General features: G+C 42.1%; 2 protein-coding genes across 6 annotated transcripts in view; one reads left to right on the top strand and one right to left on the bottom strand.

Moving 5' to 3' along the window:
* The first annotated feature begins 244 nt into the window (after positions 1 to 244).
* LYSMD2 (LysM domain containing 2) lies at positions 245 to 12,650 on the top strand. Of its 4 annotated transcripts, XM_082448228.1 has the most exons (4): positions 634 to 764; positions 1,228 to 1,308; positions 10,714 to 11,042; positions 12,066 to 12,650. In XM_082448228.1, the coding sequence occupies exons 3-4, from the start codon at positions 10,714 to 10,716 to the stop codon at positions 12,106 to 12,108; spliced, it is 372 nt and encodes a 123-aa protein (XP_082304354.1). In that variant the 5' UTR covers positions 634 to 764; positions 1,228 to 1,308; the 3' UTR covers positions 12,109 to 12,650. The 4 variants fall into 4 exon arrangements, with proteins under 4 accessions (XP_082304352.1, XP_082304354.1, XP_082304353.1 ...); XM_082448226.1 differs by lacking the exon at positions 1,228 to 1,308 and having other exon boundaries at positions 245 to 764; XM_082448227.1 differs by lacking the exons at positions 634 to 764; positions 1,228 to 1,308 and adding an exon at positions 778 to 1,108.
* A 2,948-nt stretch (positions 12,651 to 15,598) lies between these two features.
* SCG3 (secretogranin III) overlaps positions 15,599 to 24,079 on the bottom strand; it is a 38,499-nt gene continuing 30,018 nt past the window's right edge. For both annotated transcript variants that reach the window (XM_082447231.1, XM_082447232.1), the window contains 2 exons: positions 20,290 to 20,370; positions 15,599 to 15,922 (listed from right to left, as the gene is read on the bottom strand). In XM_082447231.1, the coding sequence (XP_082303357.1) occupies positions 15,804 to 15,922; positions 20,290 to 20,370 (200 nt within the window). In that variant the 3' untranslated portion in view covers positions 15,599 to 15,803. The remainder of the gene's footprint in view (positions 15,923 to 20,289; positions 20,371 to 24,079) is intronic.

Raw genomic sequence — 24,079 nt, 5'->3', positions numbered from 1 at the left:
GGGAGCTTGCAGGTCTGAGAAAGCGGGCGCCTGCTGAGGAATCAATAAAGGAGGCAGAGCAAAGCTTTGGTGTTTTGCTGTGTGCAGGGCAGAGCTCTAACCAGGCTGTGTCGGCCCGGCGTGGGGTTCCCTCCGAGGCCGAGGGCGCCTAGGGATGAGGCCCCGTAGCTCCACGGCGAGGGGCCTTAGCGCGCCCCGCTCCTCGCACCGCAGGGCCAGCTGGGTCCCGGCGCGCAGGGTGGAGCCGGGGCGTCGGCTGGGCAGCAGCCGGAGCTCGTTTCGCTCTCCTCCCTGCAGGTGCGCCAGGGAAGGCGGGACGCGTAGGAGCAGGTGCCCGCCATGGCCGGCCCGCAGCTTTCCGCCGCGGCCTCCAGCCCGCCGCCCCCGCGGAACGGCCTTCCGCAGCCCCTGTGAGGAGGAAGAGGAGGCGGCGGCGGACGAGGCGCCGCCCTCTTGGCGAGCTTCCCGACCCAACGGCCTCCGCAGGACCCATGGCTGATTCCTCGCCCGCGCGGTCCCTGCGGGCAGGCGGACCCCGCGCGCCCCGGCCCTCGGCCCCCTCGCCGCCGCCGCCGTCGCGCTCGCTCTCCGAGGCCGAGGAGGCCGAGCTGTCGCTGAGCCTGGCGCGCACCAAGACCCGCTCGTACGGCAGCACGGCCAGCGTGCGGGCGCCGCTGGGCGCCGGCGTCATCGAGCGCCATGTGGAGCACCGGGTCCGCCCCGGCGACACGCTGCAGGGCATCGCGCTTAAGTACGGAGTCTCGGTGAGCAGTGCTGGCGGCTGCGGGCGGGGGCGCAGCGAGTAGCGGGGCGTGGGGGAGGGAGCCAGCAGTCCCCCGGCGGCTCGGCCCCGAGCGCTCGCCCAGCGCGCGCTGCCGGGACAGCTACGGTCGTCAGAGCCTGTCTTGCAGCCAGAGGGGCGGGCCGCCAAGGCTCCCTCCCCGGGTGGGTGCATCCAGTTCTCGGTGCCCTGCCCGCACTCGGACCGGATCTGCCGCGTGAGGAAGGAAGGCCAAAGAGGACCAGGGCGTTGGCACCCTGGGAGCCAAATTCGCCCGATTTTGAGTCCCAGTCGTACTGCTATATATTTCCTGAAAGCCGAACTGAGGTGCGGACTTGGGCAGAGAATTTTGTATTCTGGGTAAACAAGCGCTGTGATGAGTCAGGAAGGGTACAGTTGTTCCCGCAGGATGGTTCTGTTTCTATTGATTATGCTTCTTTATTTAGAAGTGAAATTACACCCCTGGGCTCACTGGCAACTGTGAATGTGACTCCTGTCGCTAAGCAGCGGCCAAGAATGTGGTCTAGGTGAGCTGCAGAGCTGTGTTTATTATAAATTTATAAATGTGTGTGTCTTGGGCCTATTGCATTACACCTCTAGGAAGAACATGGAAAGTTGAGGGAACATACTGTTTCATTAAAATTACTTATAATTAACTCTGAACTATGTGGTGGCCTTTTTACATTTGAGTTCTATATCAGTTTTCAATGTTCTTTCCTGAAGCAACCTAGACAGCAGTGGGAAGAAAGGTGATTTATCTTTATCTTTCTCTTTAAGTGAAACTCTTTCTGGCCCTTCACCAGTGACAGAGACTGAGTCATCTCCTTTGCACACCCACGCTGTTATGTGTTTACCTGGCAGGTCCTTCTAGCCTTTAAACATTTTGAGAGCAGGGATCTTGCTGTGCAGGCATGTACTGAAGACTTCATGCCATGGTTAGTCCTATTCCGCCCTCTTGGGAGTTTCTAAATGTGAACATAGAACTTCAATTCTTGTATTTGCATTCATGGGGCCTCGTTTGAGTCAGAGCCAGAGGAAAGCAGCGTTGGGAAGTATCAGCAGCTACTTTCTGCTGAATGCCTGCTGCATTTGTCTTGTTCCATCTTGTTCTTATTCAATTTGATTTTCCTAGTAAGCCTTGGAGATAGGTGTAATTAATCTCCTTTTTACAGATGTGAAGGTGGATGAGAGGTAGGATATTTTCCAAGTATGCTTATTCATTGAGACCAGCTTGAATTAGCACAGTGACAAAGCATTTGCTTTGCCCTAGGTATTACTTCTGATTTCCATCCTTATTTTTATCCTAGTCTTAATCAAGAGCTCTCTTAGCATCTGAAGAAGGGAGGTCTTTTTTGTCTGGTTTCTGTGCATCTTATCTACTAGGCCAGGCTGACTGCACCTAGGAATCCATGATACCCAGAGAAATATTGTTTCCCTGGTCCCTACCCACAGCAATCTCTCTGCATCCCACTGCCCTCCATGACTTCATTTGGGTTGCTTAGAGCTCCCGAACATCTGCTCACTGCGGTTCTCCACCTTTAATCAAATGCTTTCTTTCTTTTTTTTAAAATAAATTTATTTATTTATTTTTGGCTGCGTTGGGTCTTCATTGCTGAGTGTGGGCTATCTCTAGTTATGGCGAGCGGGAGCTACGCTTCGTTGCAGTGCGCAGGCTTCTCACTGCGGTGGCTTCTCTTGTTGCGGAGCACAGGCTCTAGGTGCGCAGGCTTCAGTAGTTGTGGCTCGCAGACTCAGTAGTTGTGGCTCGAAGGCTGTAGAGTGCAGGCTCAGTAGCTCTAGAGCACAGGCTTAGTAGTTGTGGCGCAGGGGCTTAGTTGCTCCGTGGCATGTGGGATCTTCCCAGACCAGGAAGATTCTTAACCAGGATTGTTAACCACTGTGCCATCAGGTAAGTCCTGATCAAATGCTTTCTAATTCCTGTTTTCACTGATGTAGATCCTGTTACTTATAAATTTATCCCTTTTCATTAAAGCATAAATCAGGTTTTTCATTACCTTTATAAAGACTTGATTCTAAGATGTTAAGCTCAAGTGTAATGAATTGGGAACTATAATCTGTAGCCGCAGACAGTCTGTTTCAGGGTTTCTCAACTGCAGCCCTATTGATACTATGGACTGGATAATTCTTTGTCTTGGGGGGCTGTTCTGTGCATTGTAGGATGTTTAGCAGCATCTCTGGCCTCTGCCCACTAGATACCAGTAGCACTGCCCTCCTCCCCCCCATCCAGAAATGGCCAGATATTCCCTGAGAAGCACTCACTGTTGGTTGAGATTCACTGGTTCTCATTTACTTTGGACCCTGAACTCTAGTTGATGCAATTGTTAGAGACTCTTTCCACTGGTTCTATAGAACTAGTGAAAGTGAAGATAATCACCATAACAGTGAAGTGATATTCTTGCAGATATTAACTACAGACATTAATCGGATTTACTCATTGAAATTGATATTTTAGGTGGAAGTTAAAAAGGCAGAAATGTTTTTTTCATTCCCCGACTGAACAGAAAGAAGTTGAGTGAGTTAAGTTTCTAATATTGACTGCCAAGATCACCCACATCGTATTTCGACTGTTTTTGGTTTTTTTTTTGGCTGCTCGGCATGGGGGATCCTAGTCCCCCCTCCCAGCCCCAGGGATCCAGCCCACGCCCCCTGCAGTGGAAGCTGGGAGTCCCAACCACTGGACCACCAGGGCAGTCCCACCCACATTGTATTTAAATTCGTGTTTAAAGGAGTAGGTGATGAGATGTTGGAAATTTAGAGCCTACCTTGAACCTGCTGGATCAGAATATCCAGTAAAGGAGCCCAGGAATGTTCCTGTTTTACAAGCAGGGCCTCTTTGCTCTTTCTCAATGCACTGCCCCTTCTTGGGGTCTTTGCCTTTGCTGTTGCATCCATCTGTTGGGAACACTTTCCCTGATAGCTGCATGCAGGGCCACAGGTACGTGCAGATGTGGGACCTGTGTAGTCACATAGGCCCTATGCTTAGAAGAGCCCTGCACTTAATGCTCTGCTGTTGCTGTCTTGAAATTTTTAATAATTTGTGAACAGATGCCCCACATTTTCACGTTTCTCTGGGACCTACAAATCACGTAGCTGATATTGGCTGTGTGACTTCCTCCCTCACTGCCTTCAAGTCTGCGTAAATGCAGACCACTCCATGTCAGACTGCAACCCTCCCTCATCCCAGTGCCCCTCCCCCCTTTCCTGTTTTGTTTTCTCAACAGTGTTTATCATTCATCTGATTTTTCTTTCCTCTTTTTTCCCAGCTTCTACCTTTCTGGTGATACATTAGTGAATAAATAAAAATCCATGCCCTCATGGAGCTTATATTTTAGTCAGTGGAGACAGTTAGTAAACAAATAAATATGTTATATATCAGGTATTGATAAGCAAAATGAAAAAAAAATTAGGAAGGGAAAGGAGACGGGGCTGCTGGAGGTGGCTGCAATTTCAAATGGTGTGGCTGTGGAAGACCTCACAGAGAGAAACTGAAACTGCTGGGGATGAATTGAGAAACTATTAAATGTAATTCAGATCTCAGACACAGACGTTGGGCTGGAATTTCCTGGGCTTTGCTTATCTCCACTGAGACATTAAGTTTCCTCCCCCAACCCAGTATTCTAGATTTTGCTACAGCTTTTGTGGTGATCCCAGCTCCTTTCAGTTGGAGGCAAGCCTCTGGAGGGAACTGACCAGCTCCAGGCAGCTGCTGTGAACTTTTTGTTAGGAAGCCCTGTATATATAAACAGAAAGTGGGTGAAAGGCAGTGAGGGAAACTGTTATTTGCACAAACTTTTTCTTAATCTTTTTGTTCCCCCCTGGAAACTTCCCTGTCCTCTACCCTTTCCAGACCATTGCCCCCCATATCCTGAGTCATTTCCTATCCAATTTTATTCCCGGGGTCTTCTCTTTCTCCTCCAATGAGCTGCTAAGCCCACTTGCTTCTTCACACTTCTCCTATCAGATGTCACCTTGCTGAGAAAAGGTGAAATGATTATCATTTTAGGGGGAGCAAGTGCAGTGAGTTAGAAATATAAGTGTATATAAATCTTTTGTGTTTATAACTTTAGCTTCTGCTCTTGCTGGAAATTGTTGACCTTTGCTGGTCAAAGGGAAGAGAAGCATAACTAAATAGTGCCACCTGTAGTAAGAAGTATGGTAAAGTAGCCCTTAGTAGTTTTAGGTTTTAATAGATTCTCATGCATTCTTTATTTAAAAACAGCTTTATTGATGTATAATTTACATATTACAGAATTCACCCATCTTAAGTGTACAATTCAAGGACTTTTAGTAAATTTACAGAGTTGTGCAACCATCACCACAATCCAATTTTAGAACAGTTCCATCACCCTGAAAAGATCCCTTACTCCCCGTTCTCTTCTATTGTCCCACATAACCATGAATTAGCTTTCTAATCTATAGATTTGCCTTTTCTGGACATTTCATAAATGGGATCTCATATATTCTTCTGAGATAGCATGGAGAAGAAAAAATCCTTTCCCTTATTAGCACATGGCAATGGAGGAGGCTGATCGCCGCCAACACCTAGCACTTAACAGGAGACAGTGGGGTGAGGAGGTTGAATCCAGCACTTACTAGAACATGATCTTGAGAGAATGCTTTAATGTTTAAGTCTTTTTCTCTATAATGATGATAATAATCAAATGAGAGTTGTGTGTGTATGGAAATATTCCATAAGCAACACAGTGCTGTGTAAATGTTAGTTATCATGGGTCCTGAAATGTTTTCAGAACAGTTTGTCTTTTTTTAAGGAATGGAGAGGAAGAAAAAGAAGCTTTGAATGTTGCATTCCCAGTTAGGCAGGTGGCCTAATGAAGCTGATCGAAAGTAGCCTTTGGGGAGAGTTCTTGATCGTGCCCAGCAGCAGCTATTGAGATAACTTGGGGGCGGGGGACATTTTGTGAGTTCCCTCCAGAGTGAATTCACCTTTACAAATGTATTTACAGGGGAGTCATTTTAAACAAGTTGTTGATGGTATTTGTTCTACCTGATTTCACCACGGTGGACTTTGTGGTCATCTTGTCAGCTCTTACTTGATTATTCCATAAATTGTTTCTTAGTAAGCAGATGGTAAATTTCACTGAATCATGCTACTCAATCCTGATTAGGAGAGAGTTTTAAAATGAAAGCATTTGGTTGCTGTATCTCCCCCACTAGTCATTTGCTCTCAAGAAACAGAGGGTAGTTCTGCATTACTTTGAAAAGGTCACACTTTCTATTCTCAGCGTTCATTGGGTAGTAGGAGATATTGAACAGAGGGCAGGTGGTAAAGCTGTAGTTTTTCAGCTCTTCCTTGTATTGGATCATGACTTTTCTTAGTTTTATGTGAGGTGAAATTCCCAGAACATTAGACCCATCCAAGTTCAGATAAAACTATAAAACATTCCAAAGCAAATTAAAATATCATTTCACTGTTTGGGATTATTTATATTTCTTATCTGTGCTATTGCAGTTTCTTCCATAACTGGGCTTCCTGTTTCCACTAATGCCTCTTTCTTACCAATCCATTTTCCATAAGGCTGCTGGAGTGATATTCAAATCATGTCACTCCCTTCCTTTACCCTCCAATGGCTTCCCATCACATTTAAAGTAAAATCCAAATTTTATTTATTATATGAGTGGCCTGCAGCTTGCTCATTACTCCCTATTTCAGCCACACCATTTTTTCCTGCTCTGGGGCCTTGTAACTACTCTTTCTGGAAGGACTCCTTTTTTTCTTTTTCCCTGGCTTTTTGCGTGGCTGGTTTCATTCCTTAACTTCACTACTGGTAATAGAGTTTGGAGCCTATGGTTGTAAAGGAGAACAAGTTAAGATCAAATTAAATACCTTATGAAAAAAAACGCTCACACCTCAGGGCAGTGACAAGATATTATGTTATTCATCTGGGCTTGTTTATATGAAATTTTCTTTATATATTTTTACTTTGTGGGAGAAATATTTTTTATGGAGAAAAAATTCCTACCTCCTTCCTTCTCATTTGCTGAATACATGTTAGGATCTGCCCTTACTTGTTGCTTTCTCACTTTTAACCAAGTTTAATGATAGTTGCTAACATTTTTGAGTGCTTCCTGTGTGCCATCCATTGTTCTAAGTGTTTTACATGAATTAACTCATTTAATTCTCATGATAATCATATTGCGTGGAAAGTACTATTTTCCTTACTTTACAGAAAAGAAAATAGACATAGGGGATGATTAGAAAGTGGTAAAGCCAGGATTTGAACCTAGAAAGTATGGCCCCAGAGCCCTTGTTTCTAGCTACTACCTTATATTAACCTCTTTTATCTGTTTTCACCTTCAGTTTCAAATCTGCCCATCCTTAGATTGGTTTCCACCTTGATGCTAACAATGTCTGGATATCCCTGATGTCCTTGATGCTGGCAACCATGTGTCACCTTAGAGTCTAGACCATAAGGGTCAACATACACCTTAAATGCTTGCTGGCAATGCTGAGATGGAGAAGAAGCAGTCCCTGACACTGGGAAGCTCATAGACTTGTTAAAAGAGGCAGTTCTATTGGTGAATCAGTGGTAGAATGGCATGCACGAGAGCTAGGAGAGCCCTGCCCTTCACTCCCTATGGACTCCCTGACTACACCCAGCCTTTTACTCAGTCCATTTGTCTTGTGCTTCCTGTCTTCGGCCCCTTGCCTGGCTATGATGGCCTGTCTTTCTCTGAGTGATGGATGTATCAGCGTCCCCACAGAATACGTTTAGCACACTCAGAGGATGTGGCCAGAGAGGGTTTAATGCAGGGGCATTTACAGAAGTGTGAATAGGATTAAGAGAACCAGGAAGGGATGGTGCAGCACCCGAGACTAGCAACAGCAGGGAGACATTACCCCTAGGCCTGAGGGCCAGGGGAAGGAGTGGGGTACCCGACACCGAGGAGAACGGGAGGAGTGGACAAGGGGCTGCCTGGTAGGAACTCTGCTGTGGAGGGATGCAGGCACCAGAGTCATGGTGTAGTTGTTCTGCTGGTGCCTTCCTTGGGAACACTGACTGGAATTCCAAGAGCGAGGGGGTTTGGGGAGTGCAGTTCTGAAGAGGTCAGCCTCCTGCGGTTAGAACAAGTTCAAGAAGACTGAGGAATGGATTGGGAGGTGAGGGTGGGTTTAAAGGGAGAATAACCAACACAACAGATAACTCACCACCCCTTTCTGGTTACTTCTCTGGGTTCATCTTTTATGCCTGTTTCTCTGACCTGTATTAATTAATTAATTAATCCATCCATCCTAAGCACTTAGTGTGCATAAGATCTTTGTTAAACCTGGGAGGCTATAGAAATAACAGGTCTTGACCTGAGGGAATTCACAGTTAATGGTTGATGTTTCCAGCCCAGCTTCCGCAATCAGATCCCGGTGTTCCTGGCTGTTTCTGTCTTCCATCATTATTCCCAGGAAACAGTGTCTATTAGCAGTTGTAGGCCCCTGCCAATAAGTATTTCAAGGGCACTGTTTCAGTGAGGGTTCTTTCATTTACAAGTGACAGAAAACTCAAGTTGGCCTAAGCAATAAAAACGAAACAGAGTGGCATTTACTGGCTCATTACTGGAACTGAAGGGTGCGAGGGTATTCTGGCTTCAGGCTTTGATTCAGAGGTCTGATCGCTCTCCTTCAAGGTGGCGTTGTTGTTAGGTTCCTTGTGGTGGAAAGATGGCTGCCAGCAGCTCCAGGCCCATCTCTTTCTCACAGAAAAAAATAGAGGTCCTTCACCTCCCAGACTCAGCAGAAGTCTCCTTGCATCTCTGAATTGTTCTGAGACGGGACTGTGACCTTTCAGGAGCCTGGGCACTGTGATGCTTCAAAGGGCAGGAATGAGTCATGTGCTCACCCTGGAGCCAGGGGAGGGCTCCGTGCCCCTGGAAGCCCTTATACTAAGAGAGATGGTGAAAACAAGAGGTACTAAAGGCAGACTAGGATATACCTGAACCTGCTATGGATAAGTTTTCAAGTTCTTTAATTCGCTCAAATCTAAGCCTAAACTAGACCAGAGATACTTAGGATTTTTAGATGTTAATTCTGTCTCTAAAAATGTACCTGCCTATTCATGTTCTTTCTCACCCTTGCCTTCTCTCCTTTAACTAGAAACTAGAACATAAAAGACCACCCTACACAAAAGATACTTTAATGTAGTATCTTTAAAAGAAAAAAGAAAGCATTGAATGTACTATTTGTGTGGATTCAGCTTATAGCTAGAAAGCAGGAGGAACAGGGCCCATTTTATTCAACCATTATTTTTTCAGGCTCTTTGAAGCGGAAATCTGATTTTTTCACTCAGTCCATTTGGCATTAAAGGATCCCAGAATTGGGTTCCATTAGTCATGCACTTTAATCTTGGTGTTGTATGGACTTTAGAGTCAGACGGAAATTCTGGCTTATACAGTTGCGGAGCCATATGCACTTGGTCAAATCAGTCATCTCTTGTGTGCCTTAATTTCTTCATGGGAAAATGGACAGTAAGTACGATTTACTGCTAAATTGTCTCTCCCTTTCACATCTATATCTTTACACCTACATGTATATCCTCTATGCATATACATGTATAAACTCTCATTTAATCCTTCCAACAACCCTGTGAAGGGTAGATGATACCTGTTTTACACATGAGGAAATAGGCTCAATGAGAGGAGTAACACGCTTACGTTCAGACAGTTCGTGTTGGTGGAGCTGGGATTTGAAACTAGCTCTGTCACATTCCCAAGCCTGTGTGCTTAGCTGTTGTACCAAGCTGTCTTGGTGACAATACCTCACAAGAAAATTAGATGGTACAGTGCATGTAAAGAACCTAGCATGGTGCGAGTTCCCAGGCTAGTTGGGTGGAGAAGTCTGCAGATGCATGATAGTCCGGTGTGATGAACATGAGGGTAGGTATTCCTCCGACAACTCTGCAGGAGTCCTGTCTGCACTTACCCACATTTGTGGACTTAGGCATGCCACTTAACTCCCTTGAGTCTCCCTTTCTTCATCTGTAAAAAGGAGGTGATAATATCTAGCTTGCAGTACTGTTAGCAAAGTTAAATGAGGTAACATATGTAAATTCCATTCCCCCTTTCACCCCTAACTGCTATCCGCATTTCTTTGGTTTGGAGGAATTCACAGGGTATGAAAGAGTTTGAAGTTTTGAAACCTGTATTAAATTCTAGCTTCTTCATCTGCTGGTTGTATGATGATTCCATGGTACATAATCTCCTTGAGTTTTGTTTCTTTTATTTGAAAAGTGGATCTTCGAATACCTAATCCATAAGGTAGAAAAAATAAGATACTCTATGTAAAGTGCTCCCTACCTCTTTTCCTTACCTGTCCTACTTCTACCCATTCTTCAAGGCCCATCTAAAGTCAAAAGAATCAAAATCAGAACCCCACCTTCTCCATGAGGCCTTTCTTAATGACTGCAGCCCCAGCCTACACCATTCTTCCTAATTCTCGTACTTTTTTCTTTACCACCCCCTGTATCCATTAAATTTACCAAACACAATTCTAGAGATGGGAAGCACTCCATAAGGAAAATCACAGCACTAAGAATTTTGTTTTTTTAAATCAGATAATAGAAATGTTAAAATAAGATTGAAGTGTATTAAATAAGTGCTAAATAGTCTACATTTTTTAACTTCAGGGATTTAAGGCTGCTTGGTAAAAGCTGCCTTGTAGGGGAAATAATATAGCAGGGGAAAAACTAGTCTTTCTTCTTATAAAATTGTGAAAGAATTTTCTGGCACCTCTTGAAATAACCGGGGGTATCTGGGGAGGTGACTAACCCCGAATTAAGAATTTCAGATCCAGAGATAGCATTGCACACATTTTGCTTATGAATATTTTTACTTTGTGTTGTGTAATAAACCCTACTTTTGGATTTATTTATATGTAACTCTGTTGCTTTTTTAAAATATTTTAGATGGAGCAGATTAAAAGGGCAAATAAACTGTTTACCAATGATTGTATATTTCTGAAGAAAACTTTGAACATCCCAGTTATATCAGAGAAGCCTTTGCTGTTTAATGGACTTAACTCGATAGATTCTCCAGAAAATGAAACTGTTGATAGTTTTTCTCATGAAGAAGACCTGGTAGCGGCTGGGGAAGACCTTTCCCCTCCCAGTCCTCAAGAATCTGATGCTCAGCCCATGCAGCCCGAGGAAGTGTCAGCCAGAGATTTCCTGCAGAGGCTGGACTTGCAGATTAAGTTATCAACACAGGCAGCCAAGAAACTAAAGGAAGAGAGCAGGTAAAAATATGCTGGAAAAATGTCAGAGGCTGAACAAATTACTCTTAAGATGTCCTTGCTTGGTCAAATTCTCTTTTCTTTTTTTGCTTTAAAAGCTAGATTTTAATTCTAGACAGGCATTTTTAATGTATAAAGTCTAAACAGAGCCACTGCATTCTGCATAAAGCTTTATCTGTGGCAGTGCTTTTGTTTTTGTTACTTCTTATAAAAAGTTTATTTCTTTGCTTTAAGAGCATAACTATCCAGCTAGCAGTTCTGGAGAGCATCCAAGTAGACATCTAGTTGACACCATCAGAGGAAGCAGTGCCCTAGAGAATACTTGTAAAACACTGTTCTTTATAAAACTTGCCAAAGACATTTATTACTTGTTACCAGGTGTTTCCTATATAAGATCTCATGTGAGCTTTTTTCTTTGTTCTTTAATTTGGTACTAGGGCAAAACTTTCTCTCTCCTATAGAATTGGCTTCCTTCTTCCTTTATCATTCCAAGAATGGCACAACCTATTGTGTTTTCTTTTTTGCCCTGGCTACGAGGAAGCTTGCAGCCAAAACTGGTCCTCAGTTCAACTACAATATTGCTGATGGTTAATATATTTGTATCCTCCTTTCCTTAGTCGTGATTTTTAATTTCTATTTTATTCATATTATATGTATGCCATTTGTTGTAGGTACCTCAAATCCTTTTGAGAAAGAGGTAGAACATTAAAAATATAAACAAATATAAATGCGAATATAATTAATTTATAATTTAATATAAATTTATATAATATAAACAAATACAAATATATAACAAGTACCATTCTTTATTCCAATAACTGAGACAGCAGTAAAATGGGGACAATGAAGTATTCCTTAGTGAGTGTTTGCATTTCGTACAACTTTCAAGGCATGCATGATATTATAAGTTGATATAACTCCTGCCCTTCTTTGGCAAGTGGATATTAAGTTGTATAATGAATATGTGTGTTAGTTTTCTGAGTACAGTTTTTAAACACTGATTTATGCTGTGTTTCTTTTTTTCAGAGATGAAGAAAGTCCCTTTGCAGCTTCCCTCTATCACAGTTAGATGATCAGGGGGCATAATCTAACCTGGGTTAAGAGATGGTTAGATCATAAAGAAACCAACAACTGATGATGATTCCAAAGCATCCCTTTTGGATTCTCATAGCGTACATCTTTAAATCACGATTAAGTAGTTCCACCTACGGCAATTGCACTGACGTTACTAGCTCCCTCTGGCTTTCTATGATTTTCAGTCTTTATTATGGCATGATAGCAAAATTGTATCTTAAAGCTCATCACTTTTGCAAGCGGTGGTAGTTCTTAGACTAGCTTTTGTAAATACTAGTTGACATAAAGCCACAAAGACTGTTTACATATTCAAGGTAAAAATGTTTATTTCCTGAGAAATCCTAATTATGTGAAAAACATGGTTGCTGTTTAAGTGATGCTGATTTTGCTATGTGTTTATAACTTAAGTGCTATATATATATATATTTCGATATGTATTACATATTCTGTATTACTATAAAGAAACAAATTTTGTCTGCTATTTTGTAAAAATAAACTCCAAAAGTCTGAATGAGAAAATAAACTATGTTTTCATATTTTAGTCTTCAATTTTTTTCAACAAATGGGAATATTAAATTGATTTTTAAATTATATTTTTATAGGTGACAGCTTCTCCTCTACTTTAATGGTCTTTATTATTATTACTGCAGTTTTGAAAAAGGTTTCAATAATCTAAAAGCAAATACATTGCAATTACTAGTAACCTTTGCATTTAAATAATATCTGACTTGGTGTGTTTCAGATACAGTGAAAACATGGAATATATCAAAAGAAGAAGTAAACAACACCATGACTGGATACACTGGTGAATTTTAGCTTAGATTTCATTGATAAGTCACTTTATAGAATGTTTTACAGCATTTTACAGTCAAATGCTCATTTGAATTGAAGGGTTAGGTTTTTATTCACATAATTTGTCTTAGTTTTTTATATGTACAGGTTACAGCAGTAAAGTTTAAGCAATGTATTATTTGCAATTAAATTTTTTTGGATCTCCATTTCTATTCAAGTATCAGGTTAAATAAATCTTTAAGCTTCCACAAAAATTCCTTGTATTTATCCCTCACCAACATCGCAAAAGGCGTCTGCTTTTTGTGAGGCAAGAAGGACCTTGTTACCCTTCTCTTCTCCCTCTTTTCTTTTTCCTCATTTTCTTCTCCCTGCCTTGCTCCTCCAGGTCTTCCATTAAGCAGGAAACAAGTGCCCTTAGGTGTTGGTGCAGCAGAACTTGTAGAACCAGAACTGCGTACATCCACCCCTTGAGACTAACAGGGACATGAATGGGAAAACAGTAGCTGTTTGCCCATGTCTTGAATTTCTTGTTTGTTCATAACGTTCACAATCCCTTGTATTTTGGGTTTTTTTCCTCATTATTTTTTCTCATGATAACCTGTTTTTATTTCTCATGGTTTTTTTTCCTCACGTTATTATCATCTTTGCTATAGGGTGGTCTCCTTGTCATGCTTTGCTATTTTCTTGTATCCACCACTACCTGAACTATGGGGAGGTAGTTGGAAAAGCAGAAAGCTAAAAGAAAAAAATAAAGGAAGGGAAACAGTTATGTATGTAAGAAAAGGTCAAGGCCTCTAAAAAAAAGTCCAGGGATTTTTTTTTAATGTTAATAGTTTTTATGCTCTTTAACATAAAATAATCTGAAATTTGAGAGTAATCCAAAAGACACAAATCCAAAAACACTATCCAAAAGACATAAGTTCAAATTTGAAATGAAGACCACAATCTCAAAAACATTTTTCTGAGTATTTTATTTTTGCCTAAGGTCTCTCTTAGCAATTCCTAGCCAAAACATCTCTGCCCTCATCTTCAAGTTACTAAAAACTGAATTCACTGAGACCACAGTTGAAACGTCCTGGACTAGAGTTCTTTAGTCGCTGCCTTGCACACGGAAGTGCTGTGGAGGAGGGAACTAAGACAAGAACATGGGTTCTAATCCTGGCTTTACCACTTCTTGGCCATCAGAGTTTGAGCATGTCCAGTGCTCTTTTTTTGAACCTCATGTATGAAACAGGACTGAAGATCTCCCTTCTGTCCTTATCAATAGGAGCTAATGAATGTCAATGTGCTCTGAAAGCTACAATGAACTCCCTTAGTAAATGTCTTATTTTAAAAAGTACTGCATAGATATTTAGATAAACTATAGAAAAGTGAATGGATAAAATGCTTGAGTCACAATCAGTTAATTCTCTCTAAGGTAGAAGCAGCGTGTTTGGACTACAGGCCATGGTGAAGTCGAGTCAGCCATGTTATCAAAGATGACTCATTCAAACAGTCTGACTCATTGTGCTTTGGCAAGTATAGTTCCAGCAAAGACGTTTTTAGTTCCCTCTCACTATTCACCAGTGGGTATTGGATTCTCTAGAACATACTGAGTTTTGTTTCTGTGTGTGTCAGGCTGTGGTTTTTGTTTTTGCAATTCTAGAGAGGGTGGGGAAGAGCAGCAGTGGTCTCCTCCCTGTGAAAACAGCCTCTTGTAGCTTCCCGGTATGTTCCCCGGTCCTCTCCAAAAACTGAATATGAGGTAGGGACGTTCAAGACAGGTGTCAGAAGCCATCTGAAGTAGTGACAGCTGATATACAAAGCATTAAGTTATTTTTATGATTTTCAACTGAAATGTATAGAAAAATATTTATGTAATTAATTTATACTGAATAATAACATTTTCAAAGCATTCTTTGGTTTGTTAATTCGAAGCATTAACACTTCCGGAGGACCTTGGGTCACTGTGTGTTGTTTCCAGGACTGTGTTGGTGGTGGTGGCCGAGGAAGAGGGGTTGCAGGGATCTGACATTCATTAACCCTGTCCTCTAGGGAAACTCATCTACCAGCTGTGGTTCACAGGGGAGGGAATGATTTTTATCTCTATATCTACCCTACTTCCTGGCCCTCTTGCTCTCTGTTGAGAAATCTTGGCTTGGATCAAATTCCGTTTAGATAACTCAGACCTGGCATCAGTTTTTATCTTGCTTTATGTAGCATTTATGACCTCATTTATCTTGGAGAGTACATAGGTAGGTATCCCTCTTAAGAGAAAAACTCAATGTCTGAAAACTCACTAATAGAAAATGTTGAGAGTTGGGGGGAATTGTTAATAAATCCAGCAAATCCTATGCCCATTTTTCAGGTTCCTTTCTGTGCCATTGGGCCTGATAAAGAGCCAGCAGGAGCAGGCGAAAAGCAGATAGCTATACTTTAAGCTATAGAGGCTATGAGGAAATGTGAATTTATTTCAACTCCCCAAAGTGAAGAGGTATGGAAATGACATAACAGAGATATCCTATGAGGTGCTTTGGTACGCAGCATGCCTTGAAAACAGAACCCCCTAATTCTTCAGGGGGTGCTTGTATGTGTGACACAGTGGGATGAGGGTTCAGTTTTAAGTTCAGTCCATTACAGGCTTTTCCAAAGCAACATATATCTGCTTATAAAATGTAAATCTATAAGGAAATAAGGATTCTATATACAAAATCTCAGCTTACGTACAACTTTACTTTTTGGATAGTTTTTATGGCAAGAAAGCTATGTTTTAACCACTTCTAACAGATTAACTACTGTAAATTCAGCACTTTCTAATAATCCTTGGGTCAAAATAACTTTAATCACAGAATTAGAAGTGTTTTAAGCTACACTATGTTTTCTGAAACAGTTAAAAGACTCTTGGGTCATTTGCCATTTTTACAGGGTGCTGTAAATACGCTTAATGGCATCGGCTTCTTCTTTATCAAGGATGCCTTTCTCCACATAAGCATCAGCTTGTTGGTTGATGAAGTCCCTCATCTTTGAAAGGTCATAATCTGGAAAATATCATTAGAGTATCATGAGCAAAGATAAGGAAAGCACAGCCCATTACAGTGATTACCATTAACGAAGAAGCATTTTGTAGAACGTCATTACCATGCCCTGTCTTTCACGTTGGAAGGCATTTTAGTTCTTGGCATTTGTGCTATAGTTTGCAGCTTCAAATCATGTTTACACGCATTATGTTATCCCATCTGCTCTTCATCACAACTTTTCGAGGTGTTCAGGTGGGGAGAACAGCCCTCATTTGACCAGAGAGTGAACAGGCTCATAAACCAGGCCTTGGAAAACTTTAATATTTATACCAATCACCTGGGGCTTTTGGAAAGTTGCAAATTTGTATTCAGTAGGCCTGAGGTGGTGCCCCGGATTCTGCATTTTAAACAAGGTCCCAGGAGATGTTGATGCTGCTGGTTCAGGAAACACACTTGGGGTAACAAGACCCTAAAGCTTAAGTGCCTTATTCAAGGTCACACAGCTAGTAAAAGTTATGATCAGAACCAGGTGTTCTGACTTGAACTTGTTACACTGGTTAAGCCCATGTTGCTGTGACAACCCACTTTTTTTTTCCATATTAAGAATTACCTTGATTTTCATGTTGTTTGGATTACATGCATGGAGTGAAAAACGAAACCATAACCTCTTTGTGGTTCCTCTGTCCTACTTAAACAAAAAATTTAGGTAAACCATTGAACCGTCCACAAAAAACAAAGAGATCCTCAACCAAGTAAGGAGGCTGCTGGTGGCATCTTTCTGAAGGCTTGAAAAAAACCCCACATCTTCCCTTGATTCTTTAAGTGTTATATGCTTATTGTTTTAAAATATGGGAAATACAGAAACATGAAAATAAAATTTAAATCACCTGAATTCTATGAATCATTGATAACCAGAGTGGATATTTTGTTCTGTTTCCTTTTAGCTTTTGGATGTATCTTTCTCAACACAGTTATGATCACGGGGTACATTCAACCTTATACCTAATTCCTGTCACTCAGTTTACACAGTGAGCATTGATATTCCTCAGAAACACCATTTTTAATGGCTACATACAATACATCCTATGGAGGAGAAAGGAGAGAGGGGGATACAAAAGCTCAGGGCATTCCATGGCCACCTTTAGCTACCCTGAATAGAAGCTGAACCTGGGTCACTTGGGCATCTTTAAGCCCCTGCATGAAAGGAAAACCAGACTTCAAGGACCTCTGTACAAGCACCAGGTGTTTATCATACCACGCTGAGCTGAGGCTCAGAGAGAGGTTGTTTCCTCTCCACCCAGGAGGGCATTTGCTCCTTTCAGTTTGGGCTCGGCCATGAGAATGGAAGAGAGAACTCCCAGCACTGGACACTTTACAACCATCATCTTATTTGCTCCTCACAAAACCCCATGAGGAAAGCATTAGCGTCCCCGTTTCAGAGACGAAGAAACAGGACAGAGGAGGTAAGTCACTTGCTCTGGTCATAATAGAGTCAGGTTCTGAATTCAGGTCTGTCTGTAGTCACTGCTTTGACCACTCTACGGCCTTGAAGTAGTGAATATGAAGCATCTAACACGTGCAGAACATTCAATAAGTGTTTGGAGGCTCAGTTTTGTTTTGGTTGTTGACTTTCCCTTTCTCTCAGGCGCGAGTTAGAGAATCAAGCTGAGTGTACATTCTGTGTGCACCTCCCGAGCTGATTCCTGACCGACTCATAGGGCACAAAGGGGCACCTTTTAATCATCACTGGTTCTTCAGAATCGGTTCTGGGTCAGTATCTTTAGTGGGACAAAAGGCAGACTCCCCAAAACAGCTGTGAAGTGGTCCAGGTGATTTGAATGGACAAACAGGAAAATATTTTGCTTTCTTTTGAAATGGAAAAATGGTCTCTTGATGACATGGCTGTCACTGTGTGGCATGGGAAAACTGGCATGGTGCAGAGGAAAGGCCATTGGAGTCCATCCCAGCTCTGCCCTAGCTGGCTGTTAGAGTACACCAGGAGTAGCTAACTTGCTACTTAAAAGAGGTTTTAAGGCTGTAAGGCTCAAAAGAGATAAGGGCTATAATTCACTTTTCTAAAAGTACAGACTTTCTTTTTAAGGCTCCATAAGATTTCATCATCTTCCTCACTGTCGCATCACATGGACTTCCCTTTCCTGGATTTGGGAAGGAGATTCAGGTCACCCAGGCCCCTGTCAAGCAAAGGGCATCTGCAGAGGTTAAGGAAGGTCAGAACTAATAGACTTCCTGCTCCCACAGCTGCAGAAGCTGTATGGCTCTAGGACTGGGTCCCCACAGGCTTTGACAGATGGCCCAAGTCAGGCAGAGCACATATGAAGGCAGGGGAAGAAGAGCTCTGTTTCTGCCTTCAGAAGGGTGAACTGCATGTCACCCTCACTTCCTGGAGGCAGAAGGGAGCCTCATACCCACCACTGTCATTCGGAAGCTTGCTCACAGAGCCTTCAATAAGCATGCACTAGAGTTCCATGATTTACTAGGTTGGGCGTTTCTGGAACTGGAAGACTGAATTGCAGGATGTTGCTGATTATGATCAGGAGTCAGATTCATGTGTTAGTCAGTGAAAGAAATAACATAAATACTCTAAATGGTTGGTCCCTACAATTTACATTGGTTTCAGAATGCATTTTGGTACACACTGTATTACACTAAGATAAACTTTAAAAAATTTTTAAAGTCTTTGCCATAATTGATGGCATGTTCTAATTTTTCTTCTGTAGTGGTACATGAAACAATGGTGCATTTTTCAATCAATGACAGATTTGATGAAATATGGTTCATGTGAATTTTAATGGAACTGATAGCCCAGAAATTCGTGTCATTTTGAACCAAATAAAGTATGTGTGAAGACCTGATAATTGTTTCCATCTCACTCAACTTGTACAATCACAGGCTAAAGGGGTGCTGAAAATACATACCTCTTGCTCCCACTGTGTTCTTTCTCATCGGTTTTCAAACTTCGTTGCACAGTGGAATCATGAAAGTTTAAAAAATACTGATGCCTGGGTCCTGCCCCTCAAGTTTGATTTAGTGGTCTTGTGGGCATTAGGATATTTGGAAGCTCCACAGGTGATTTGAATGCATTTTCAAGTTCGAAAAGCACTGCTAATCTCATTTTAAAAGCATCACTTTGCAACTGCTCTGGCCAGACACCTGGGAATCATACTAGAATCCTCTCTCCACAGAGCTCTTGAGCCTCTCCCTTCTTCTTTATTTCCTCTGCTTTGCCTTGGTTTAAGCCGCATTATATCTGCTCCAGATCCTTACTTCCCATCTCTTGCCTGGCTTCTGGGGTTTTATTTTTTCAATCTGTAACCATACTGCTGCCAGAGAGATTTCTCAGTCCTTAACCTAATTAAGCCCTAATTTTAAGCCCTTGGGCTAAAATTAACCTCCTTTGCAGGGTGCACAAGCCTCCTCCTGACTTGGCCGCTGCCCACCCCCCAGCCCTGTCTGCAGACCTCAGTGCTCCTGGAAAACTGGCTCCAGTTCCCGTAAAGCATCACTCTCTTTTGTCCCTTCATGTCCTTGCACCAGTGTTCCCTCTGCCTCTATCTCTCCTCACTCGTAAATTCTTCCTTGCCTTTCCAGCAAAGGCTTTCCTGCAGCTCTTTCTCCCGATGTAAGGAGATGTGCCCCCTCCTCTCACCTCCTTTGCACCACCATGTTATCTGTGTTAGCCCTGAGCAGGGCCCGCCGGAGGTTTATTGATGGTGTGAGCAACCTGGCAGGGGGTGAGGGGCTGCATCTTATGGTCCTTCACATCTCTGGCACTCAGAACAGAGTCTGGTTGTGTTTTGTTTTAACTAAGTGAGCGGCTACCTTTGTGACTGCAGGGTGCACCTAATACGTGCTCAGGAAACATCATTGTTTAAGATACTCCAAGAGAAGGGGGGCGGGTGGGTACACAAAACAAGATTGGCAAAATGTTGATAATCATTGAAGGTGGGTAATGGATGCATGGTAATTCATTATACTGTTCTCTGCTCCTGTTTGACATTTTTTATGATAAAATGGAAAAGAAAAGAAAATGCCTTTGCTTGAAAGGCTGATTTGAAAAATAAGAGAAATGGAGGTCTATTCCCTTCCGCATCTGAGAAGCACCTAGAGTCTTTTGGGCTCTGAGAGGGGACTTTAGCCTACTTTGATTGTGGGAATCTTTAATAAGAGCTCCTGGGAATTCCCTGGCGGTCTAGTGGTTAGGACTCCATGCTTTCACTGCCGTGGGCCCGGGTTCAATCCCTGATTGGGGAACTAAGATCCCACAAGCCGTTCGGCCAAAAAAAAATAAAATAAAATAAAAAAATAAAAAATAAGAGCTCCTGACAAATTGGTGAAGTTTGCAATTTATAATGACACTAATTCCTTACCTTCTTTATTTTCTTTTTTGTTGTGTTTCTTCAACCATTCAATATTTTTTCTAATGGCTTCCAAATAGGCTTCTGTTTTCCCTGGAAAAGGCAAGAGAACCCATATTAAACACTCATAAAAATATCACTGCATCCCTTTTTAAAGACCACACTTATGTTTGAGACCATGAACTAATATTGGACTTATCAAGCACTTGGTGGGGACCGCCCCTAAGTAGGTGGTGTGAATATTTCTGTGGGTGGGTGGGATAAGAGTTCAGGAGGCAGATCCAGGCTGGCAATGTCAAGAGGCCATTATCCCCCAACACAAATAAATACAGTTTGATGTCCTGGCAGAGAAGAGTTTTGATTCAGTTCACTGGATGGGTGGGTCCCTACCAGTCTCAGATTGGGTCATTTCCAGTTAGGGATGGTTCTTTCAAACTGAAGAGTATTATCAGGTCAAGAACTGAATCAGAGTGGCAGATACTTAAGACTCCATCACCAAATAAATGATAAGTAAGTCCAAGTTTGTGGCTTTGTGTAAGCTGCTATACAGGTCTTCTGCCCAATCTGTTAGGGAGTATGTAAAAACTCAGATGAAGAAGAGACCTGAACCTCATTTCAAGGCTGGATAGTGAAACTTAGTACTCCTTCTAGTAAAATTCCCCTGGATGTAAACATTCTCTGATGGGCTTTAAGTGTGGCAGGAGAATACCAGGCATCACTGAAGCACCCGCCCTGTGACACCCTTTAGATGCCTTGTTGTCTGCAAGTGGGTATGATCATTAACTTAGAGATGAGGAAACTAAGGCTCAGAGAAGCTAAGTGATTTGGCTGAGGCCATACAAGAAATAACAGAGGTGAAATTTGGACTCTAGTCTGGCCAAGTTTCTGTTACCTGCACTATCTGAAAGATAAGACTTGTACTCAGACATGAGCACTGATGTACCTTTGTTCTGTCTCAAAGAAATCAACCATCCCCTTAATCAGGTGGGTCCCTAATGCTCAGAGTGTCTGCACCAAGAGGTCAGGTGATCTGGAGAGTACCGGATGGCCTAAGAAAAGAGGCCTTTAAAGTCCAGGGCCTTTGCAGAAGCAATGGCTGTCAGAGCTCAGTGTGGTGACCACCTGTTCTGAACCCCCTTTGAACCCTGTTACCCCTAGTCTACTGCCCAGACCTCTTGGTTGAGCTACCTGTACTGTGTGCTTACTATGTGCCAGGGGCTGTGTTTTGTGCTCCAAAATACATTCTCTCTTTCATTCTTCACAACAACCTTTTGACGCAGTCCTATTTAATCCCCGTTTTAGAGGTGAAGAAACTGAGGCTTAGAGAGAGGAAGTAAGGCTACTACTTACTAGCCTTGTGAAGTAAGATCACAAGGCTAGTAAGTAGTAGAGCCAGGCTTGAATCTGGGTACATCTGACTACAGTCCATGAACAGTAACATTGCCTTAAGATTTGCTGATGTTCCAATTTCCACCACAACAAACATTTACTTAAGTGACTTCCTGAGCATCTTTCTTCCTGATCTTGTGAGCTCACTCTTACGTCACCACTGGGGTTCCATGTTACCTGGTCCCCAGTGAAGCACAAAGAAACTCCTTTGCAAAAAGGGGTAAGTGGACAAAAGGAGAGAGCCACAATTTTCAGCCCCTATTCAGTTCAATTGCCTGTGTAAATGATTTTAATTCTTTGCTTTTAAGAACGTTAGAGCATGTGAAAGACCAATGTCCTCCTGACTGATGTTATAACATTGCAGCACAATGAATGTAGAGATTTTCATAGTCTGTTGCCCATTTGCTAAGAAGGTCATCAGATTTGGTAACAACAACAAAACAAACAAAAAGCAAAACCAAAAAACACAGCATTATTTCAAATTAATTCGGTTAGAAAAAAGCATTTTGAAGAAGGAAAGAAATCTTAGACTATTTCTAAAGAATGCAACTTCGTTATTTTTAAAGAATTTAAATCAAATTAGTGGTTCTCATAGGGCTTGCTTTAATGAATAGATAATAATGATTTGTCATTAGCACATGAGGTAATTAGGGCTTCTGAAACTTTTGAGGATGTGTGAAAATAGTCTTGCTCTAAAGACGCAGACGTACAGAATGGACTTGAGGACACGGGGAGGGGGAAGGGTAAGCTGGGACAAAGTGAGAGAGTAGCATTGACATATATACACTGCCAAATGTAACATAGATAGCAAGTGGAAAGCAGCCACATAGCACAGGGAGATCAGCTCGGTGCTTTGTGACCATCTAGAAGGGTGGGATAGGGAGGGTGGGAGGGAGACGCAAGAGGGAGGAGATATGGTGATATATGTATATGTATAGCTGATTCACTTTGTTATAAAGCAGAAACTAACACACCATTGTAAAGCAATTATACTCCAATAAAGATGTTAAAAAAAAAAGAAAGTCTTGCTCTTTGAATAACTTTAAGCATTCTTCCCACAATCTTACCTATGATATTATATCCTAATATGGAGAGCTTATTTTTTTAAATAAATTTATTTATTTATTTTTATTTTTGGCTGCATTGGGTCTTCACTGCTGCGCGCGGGCTTTCTCTAGTTGCAGCGAGCAGGGGCTACACTTTGTTGCGGTGCGTGGGCTTCTCATTGCTGTGGCTTCTATTGCTGCGGAGCACGGGCTCTAGGTGCACGGATTTCAGTAGTTGTGGTACGTGATCTCAGTAGTTGTGGCTCGCGGGCTGTAGACTGCAGGCTCAGTAGCTGTGGAGCACGGGCTTAGCTGCTCCACGGCATGTGGAATCCTCCTGGACCAGGGCTCGAACCCCTGTCCTCTGCATTGGCAGGAGGATTCTTAACCACTGCGCCACCAGGGAAGTCCCCTTATTTTTAATTTTTTTTAAGTTTTAAAATTTATTTTATTGCAGTATAGTTGATTTACAATGTTGTGTTAATTTGTGCTGTACAGCAAAATGATTCAGTTATATATATGCACACATATATATACATTCTTTTTCATATTCTTTTCTATTATGGTTTATCACAGGATATTGAATATAGTTCCCTGAGCTGTACAGTAGGACCTTGTTGTTTATCCATCCTATATATAATAGTTTGCCTCTGCTAATCCCAAACTCCCAATCCATCCCCTCCCCTGCCACTGGCAACCACAAGTCTGTTTTCTATGTCTATAAGTCTGTTTCCGTTTCATAGATAAGTTCATTTGTGTCATATTTTAGATTTCACATATAAGTGATATATGATATTTGTCTTTCTCTTTCTGACTTACTTCACTTAGTATGATAATCTCTAGGTCCATCCATGTTGCTGCAAATGGCATTATTTCATTTTTTTTAATGGCTGAGTAGTATTCCATTTACATACCACATTTTTTTTAAACATCTTTATTGTAGTATAATTGCTTTACAATGTTGTTAGTTTCTGCTGTACAACAAAGTGAATCAGCTATATGTATACGTATATCCCCAAATCCTCTCGCTCTTGAGCCTCCCTCCTACCCTCCCTATCCCACCCCTCTAAGTCGTCACTAAGCATCAAGCTGATCTCCCTGTGCTATGCAGCTGCTTCCCACTAGCCATCCATTTTACATTTGGTAGTGTATATATGTCAATGCTACTCTCTCACTTTGTCCCAGCTTCCCCTTCCCCCTCCCCGTGTCTTCAAGTCCATTCTCTACGTCTGCGTCTTTATTCCTGCCCTGCCACTAGGTTCATCAATACCGTTTTTTAGATTCCATATTATATGCGTTAGCATACGGTACTTGTTTTTCTTTCTCTGACTTACTTCACTCTGTATGACAGACTCTAGTTCCATCCA

This window comes from Balaenoptera physalus (assembly GCF_965194825.1).
Source record: "Balaenoptera physalus genome assembly, chromosome: 2".
NCBI lineage: Eukaryota > Metazoa > Chordata > Mammalia > Artiodactyla > Balaenopteridae > Balaenoptera > Balaenoptera physalus.
Note: the sequence above shows the minus strand (reverse complement) of the source record. Positions and strands in the feature narration are given on the sequence as shown.